Source organism: Coffea eugenioides, unplaced genomic scaffold, assembly GCF_003713205.1.
Source record: "Coffea eugenioides isolate CCC68of unplaced genomic scaffold, Ceug_1.0 ScVebR1_237;HRSCAF=876, whole genome shotgun sequence".
Lineage (NCBI taxonomy): Eukaryota > Viridiplantae > Streptophyta > Magnoliopsida > Gentianales > Rubiaceae > Coffea > Coffea eugenioides.
Window position 1 is genome coordinate 4,541 of NW_020862861.1, and position 6,528 is coordinate 11,068.

The 6,528-nt window shown below is 36.5% G+C and overlaps 1 protein-coding gene across 2 annotated transcripts; it reads right to left on the reverse strand.

The window, feature by feature from the left end:
* Positions 1 to 364: 364 nt before the first annotated feature.
* LOC113756512 (syntaxin-22-like) lies at positions 365 to 4,883 on the reverse strand. 2 transcript variants are annotated; one of them, XM_027300150.1, is made up of 7 exons: positions 4,228 to 4,883; positions 2,376 to 2,469; positions 1,831 to 1,970; positions 1,531 to 1,608; positions 1,285 to 1,442; positions 1,104 to 1,204; positions 365 to 726 (listed from the first exon to the last, which is right to left on the reverse strand). In XM_027300150.1, the coding sequence occupies exons 1-7, from the start codon at positions 4,419 to 4,421 to the stop codon at positions 661 to 663; spliced, it is 831 nt and encodes a 276-aa protein (XP_027155951.1). In that variant the 5' UTR covers positions 4,422 to 4,883; the 3' UTR covers positions 365 to 660. The 2 variants fall into 2 exon arrangements, with proteins under 2 accessions (XP_027155951.1, XP_027155952.1); XM_027300151.1 differs by having other exon boundaries at positions 1,531 to 1,605; positions 4,228 to 4,877.
* Positions 4,884 to 6,528: the final 1,645 nt, after the last annotated feature.

A 6,528-nucleotide genomic window follows, 5' to 3' on the forward strand; every position in this document is an offset into this window, starting at 1 on the left:
CCTCTTATTCTGACTCCTAACTTCCTCTCATTATCTTTTAAGTGAACTTAGGCTTGGGAGGCCTTAGAAACGAGCTTAAAGAGTTCATGAGGAAGTCCTTTGTTATAAGTGAAAAAACAGGTCAAGCACCGGTTCTACCACTAGTGAGCCGACCCCTTCACCCCGACATGCCGCCCTATTCGCTGGCGAAGGAGAAGCGTACCCTGGGCTTTTAGTTCTGGGATCTTCTCCCTTAAGTTACAGCCGTCTCGTCTATGACCCAATAAGTGGAAAACTACACTCAATTAGAAAAGCCCATTAACCCAAAGAATAGCTTCCAAGCAAGGTGCCCATCCAACACAAACTTGCACACAATTTAGACCTATAATCACCTAATCAAAAAATCAGTTTTATATTTGATAAAAGCTTTATTACAAGACCGAACAGAAAAACCACAAACCCAAACACCAATTTACAATTTACAGCACCAACCACCACCAAAGAACTAAAAGCTTAGTATGAAATCCTCGCCACTAATCTTGTCAGTAACCTGATTTCAGCACCATCACCAATCGGCCAAAATGCCTCTCAGAACAACTTTGATGACACGTTCGACAAGATCATTTCCATCGTCATACAGCCCTAAGTTCTGTATGCAATAGTGCTCAAAACTTTTTCCTACTATGCAGCAAGGACTATGATCACAATTAGGAGCACAATACCAAAAATCACCAGCAGCAAGCATGTCTGCAATTTGTAGAAAACAAAGAGGAATAAGATTAAAGTAAAAAATGTAACACAAAATATATTGAAAAGAAGCAAGAAGTGGTATCAATGGCCTTAATACAGTGATATTTTTTATGAAAAATGAAGTTGATGGAAATCATTCTCATTGGAGCACACCAAGCGCAGACATAAAACTAAATCTGGGAAGAATTATTTTTGAACTTTCTTTTGTGTAGATAACAAAGGCAAAAGAAATTCAACTTGAAAACCCAGCCATTCCCTTTAATATGGATGAACCATGTGTCTACTGTAAAATAAACAGATGTAGTTGGTAGTTTACATAACTTTTTAGAGTCAACACGGAATGGAAAAAAGGTACAAAGCTTATATAATATTACCAGAGATGTGTTCGATTTTTGGGTTTTTGCCGCCTTGGCAAGTTGTGATTTGCCCTGTGCAGTTGCAGCATGAGCGTTCTCAACATTGGAACCAATATCGTCTGCAAATAATGCCCAACAATTAGCTAATATTTCACCAAAAAGATCAGAATACGACTATCAATAATCTACATGAATTTACCAATCATAGTTCCCTGTTCGTGAACCAGCACCGCAAGATCTTTAAAGATCTCATTCACTTCACCAATTTGTTGCTGTATTTCTTGTATACCCTGTTCTCTTTCCTCTACTATAGCCTCATTGAAGGCAATCTCATTATCTAAAAATAGAACCTCCTGTCTGCAGCAGAAAAGCTACAAAACTAAGACATATGCTAATCCTCTTGATATACTTAGTTATTTAGCAAGTGCAGTGTCGACATGCACACCTTCTAGATTCTACAAGGAGAGCTCGCTGTTCTGGACTCTTGTCTGAACTTGCATCTATCTCACTGGCTGTGTAGCTGCTGATGCAATACCACGATTTCAGAAAGCCAAGCAACAGAGAAAATAGACCTAATATTGAGTATAATCACTACTTTGATAAAAACTAATCCAACTTCTAAACAGGTTGCACAAATTATATAAAACGAGGAACATTATATAGCTAGCATACTGCAGATTTTCCTCCAGACGGAAGATCTTTCAACAATGAATTCATACAACTTCGTACTTTCCTTAGTGATTACCTAGAAGGTAGAACTGCTTGGGGAACAAAAGGTGTATATGCTGTCTCCCTCTCAGCTGCAAGCCGTTGAGCTTTCTGAAACTCTTTTAGTACTACCTGGAAATCTTTAGCAAGCTTAGCATCTGTAATTTTCTTGCTGGCCTGCAAGTGGACAAGCACTTCAGTGCAACAAACAAATACAGACAGCACTAAGAGAAAAGAAAAGGATGGAGGGAATAAGGAAGCAATGGACAAAAAGAATAAATCAATAATGTCCAAAGTTTTACTCTCAAAAGAGACAAATGGTCATTAATATATGAAAAGCATCTCATATATATGATCGACATGAGCCCAAGGACGAACAATCAAATGCAACCATACTAGAGAAGATATGAAAAGAGAAGCATATAGTGAGGCTCAGAGAAGATTGTCACTTTAGCATTTTACATCAGTGCAGATACAAATAAAGAGAATGTCTGCGGAGTAGAATGAATGTAGGAAGGAAGGGAAAGATACAAAGTTGGTCCCAACATGAATAAGAGACTCACAGACTTATAGTACACTTACACTGACTTCAACTCGATGGTCTGTTTCACTAGCAAGCTTCAGTTTTGCTGACGTATCTTTAACCAACTGTCCAATATGTAGTCTTGTCTTGTGCCTATATTTTGAGTAAAATGAGGTCAGTAATCCTAAAAGCATAAAGTTGTACTAACACAAATGAATTTGAATCAAGTAACAAGACCACAACCGGTTTTAGTTCTTACTTAAGAGTAGTCTGAAAATGAGCAGACAAGCTCATGTATATTTGTGCAATAAGTGATAGATGTCAAATGCTCAAGTTACACAGATGTCAGCTCAAACTTCAACCAGGGTGGATAGCAATTATGGAAGTAGTGCTAGAAGTCAAAAAATCACTAATTATTTAGCCAATAGCAATAACCTGACTATTTTTAATACTTGGCAACCTAACAATTTCATTTGGTTTTCCTCTCTCTTGTCCTTGGATAGAAGGCAGGTTGATTGGATCCCATCAAATCAGCAGTCAGCTTTCAGTTCTGCCAGTTCTCTGAAAAGGCTTGGCGCCTAGACTACTGCCAGGCCAAATAGTGCGAGCACTAAGCCTGTGGGCTCTCTAGGTATGATGTAAACCATGAACAAGATTAATTACATGTTAATCATTGCATCAGTCAAGCTGTATCACTCTTTGAACTATCATCTATGACTCCAAACAACATTCTCTCTCAAAGGCCAAGTCGACTCACTCATCCATTCTCTTAAAAGAGCACTTCTCCTGAGGAATTGTAAAACTTGTCTAAGCCTAGAACTGAATGCAATGGATAACATATAATACTACTTCTCATAGCCTCTCCCAGTCCCAACCTTCTAGATGTAGAAGCATTGATCACCTTCTAGCTACCATTTTGGCTCACTATGACTTGTTGGGATGAAAAGCGAACCCTGAACAAAATTTTCACATAGCACCTCATTAATTTTTATAATCCTTATTCAAATCAATTCTATGAATATTTCTGAATTTTTTGGTCCTGTCCATGCCTCAGGAATCAGGAAGGACACCTCAATACTTGGGGCTTTGACCAAGTGTTTACCCAAAAGGACCTAAACCTCCACCTAATGCCCTGCAGCAAACTCACCTCTCTTCACATTGTCATGCCTTTGAAATAGCCTTTTCAAACAAATGTTTTTTGCTACTGAAATAGACTGTTTGTCACCCCGATAAAACAACTTTCCAGGAAATCATTCATATTTGACCATGTTCCCTAAAAAGGCCAATTACCCTCCCACTTAAGTAAACTTCTACACCACGAAAGGTGAACAACTTTCCTGAACCTTGATGAATTGATAAACTATAATCATAACTCTCCCCTTTCTGCCCACTGCTACAACAACTTAATTTTGGCATGCAACATTAAGTCCTCAACTAGTTCCTTCCTGTAGTACCATGCCCATAAAAGCTTTTCTTTCTTCATGCTTAATCAAATCAAGTCTATTTTTTTAAGTACGAATTCAGATATTATCTTCATTATCCATCAATTTACTAGATAAGCCATCAATTACACCGCGAACAATCAGTATATCATAGATATTAATACATCAAAATCATGCAGAAGAGCAGTAAGAAATGCATCATTTAAAACAAATTACTTAACCTCTGCTATACAAACTAGAATTTACTGGGAACGTGAAAAAAAAAAAAAAGGAAAAAAGGCTAACTGAAAACAAACACGACAGTTGTAAAGAAAGATTTTTATTTTTTCTAAAAAATTAACACCATGAATGCTATCAAAACCCGCTACAGAAAAATGTAAATTGAACGAAATTAAATGACATCCAAATCCAACTCATCATGATTACACTCAAAATTAAACAAAAGATTAAAATAACCAAATAAACTTACAGCTTCTCACGGAGTTCAGGGGTATCTCTAGGGGTTCCGAGGGTATTAACTAGCCTTTGGAAAGTGGAGACGGCTGTATTGATCTGAAAAATCCCAGAAGCCACTGCTTGGGTGGGATCTTGTTTCCCATTGATCAAGTCTCGGGCCGCCCGCCACCCAATTGCCCGACCCGATTCAAGATCTTGAAAACTCATACCTCAAACCCCAAGAGAATTCCACAACAATGAAAACGTGTGTCACCTAAAGACTATCGCTTTCTGATATTGGGGATGTATGGAGTCAATTTGAGATTCTGAAACAAGATGGAAACCCTTGGATTCGGGGCTCCGTCCAAGAACTTTTCACGGGGTAGATGATGTGGGCCCATCATCTACGGCCGAAAACACGGGGAACAAATATTGCAGGCGGTGACGTATGAATTAGGGAAGTTGGGCAAAAAAAGGAAATGAATTTCTTTAGTAACTCTGTTCCAATTGGCGTTAAGGGTATTCATAAATTTAAAATCAAAATTTGGTAGGATTAGGGCGGGATTAAAAACTTTTTCAACTTAAAAAAGTTGGGAGAAATTGGCAATAGTGAATTTTCTAATAACAAAATAGAATATCAAAGAATCACAGTCAAAAATTCATTCAGTATGCATATATTGTCGCCATATATCCTTGTAATCCATTCCTTCAACAAAATTCCCCTGCATAGCACAGTCATAAATCTCTGTCGTCCTTTCCTTTGACTCTTAAACAAACTCTATCGTAATTGGCAACTACTATGAGATGTGCACTAATACAGGTTGATTTAACTTGTCAATAACTGAGACAAATATTTATCGACTGACAAATGCATAGTTAGGACTTGTGAGTGGTTCATCTAAAATCCACTATATGGACAACTCTATCTAAGGTAAATGCTAATATTATAGGTAATTTGATTATAATATATATGTTATCTAGTGGAGTATGATTTGAAAATTACAAGGAGTATGTTATTACCCTTTTATAGAGAACATACATATTTGAAAAATTATTTTACAAACTGATGTAAAGTATGTAATATGTGAGGACCCGAATTTTAATTTTTCTTACTTTTATTTCATTTTACTGGCTTATTTAATTATTTATTTATCCGTTTATTCCGAATAATTTATTTCATTCATTTTAAATCCGTTTGTACGCAAAAATGCCTCATTTATATTTTTAAAACGTTTCATTAGCGAATTTAATTTTTCTACAGCTCGTTTAGCGAGAAATAGTGAATGCACGTTTTTCGAGACAAATTTCGATCCGAAAGTGCATTAATCTTGGAGAACTAAGGATGATTAATATTAGACTAAGGAAAGTTAATCGAGGGATTAGATGTGAGTAAGTTAAGTTAAGCTCAATTAAGAGCATTAATTACTCAGTAATATGATTTTTGAGCACTAAAACCACCATTATGTCATTCCTCTTGTCATTCAATCAACTCACCACCTACCAACCAAAACCCCTTCCTTCCTCCTCTTGCTTGGCCGACTTTCCCCTTCTCATTTCCCCTAAAAAATTTCAGCTTTTATCTTCCATTTTTGCTCCACAAAAGCTCTCCAAATTTGCTTCTTGTCTTGGGTCTTCATACAAGCTTGGAAGGTGACTGAAATTCTTCACTGCATTCATCCGAGAAACAGTTTTAGCTGCAGTTTGTAGCTCAATTTTACCTATCTTGCAAAACGAATTTTATGACAGTTCCTTCTAGTGAATTATGGAATTTTGAATCTATTTTTCAATGCCACAAACCGCACTAAATTTTGAGTTGCGTAGCTCTAGTTATAATCAGATTCTTAAACTCTGTCAAGTATATCAGAACTAGAATTTCATAAAACAAGTCCTAAAAATCAGTTTTCTTAGAACTATTGTATCTTGGTGTAGAAAGGTCTGAATTGAGTTTTGTTTGTTGCATTTGAAACTAGGTTTGGATTTTTAATTGTGGTATAAATTTCAAGGGCTGATTCCATTTTTACGAATTTTGACGAATTTCCAAACTTCACTGAATTTGCAAGCCTGTTTTGCTCTGTCCTGTCTAGAACAGTGACTTTGAGCTAAAATTTGAATGACTTTGAATTGGAGTCTGAGAAAAGTATCTTCTAGGAAGTTTTAGTTCTTTGAGTCTAGTTTCCAACAGTATAAATTTTACAATTTTTGGACTTACGAAACTCGAGATACGATTTTTCCAAGTAGTGTCGCACCAACCTGGAAATTTTCTGTTTTCAAACAAATACTCATTTTAAGAACTTTCCGTCTTCCTTTGCGATTATTGGACTGTTTTAGGTGTAAT

What these genes read in the sequence shown, in the direction of transcription:
- LOC113756512 (XM_027300150.1), bottom strand. Translation starts at nt 4,421, where the DNA reads ATGAGTTTTCAAGATCTTGAATCGGGTCGGGCAATTGGGTGGCGGGCG. An exon ending in ACCATCGAGTTGAAGTCAGT is followed by an intron (nt 1,971 to 2,375) that starts GTAAGTGTACTA and finishes GTCCACTTGCAG; the next exon opens with GCCAGCAAGAAAATTACAGA. An exon ending in AAAAATCGAACACATCTCTG is followed by an intron (nt 727 to 1,103) that starts GTAATATTATAT and finishes TACAAATTGCAG; the next exon opens with ACATGCTTGCTGCTGGTGAT.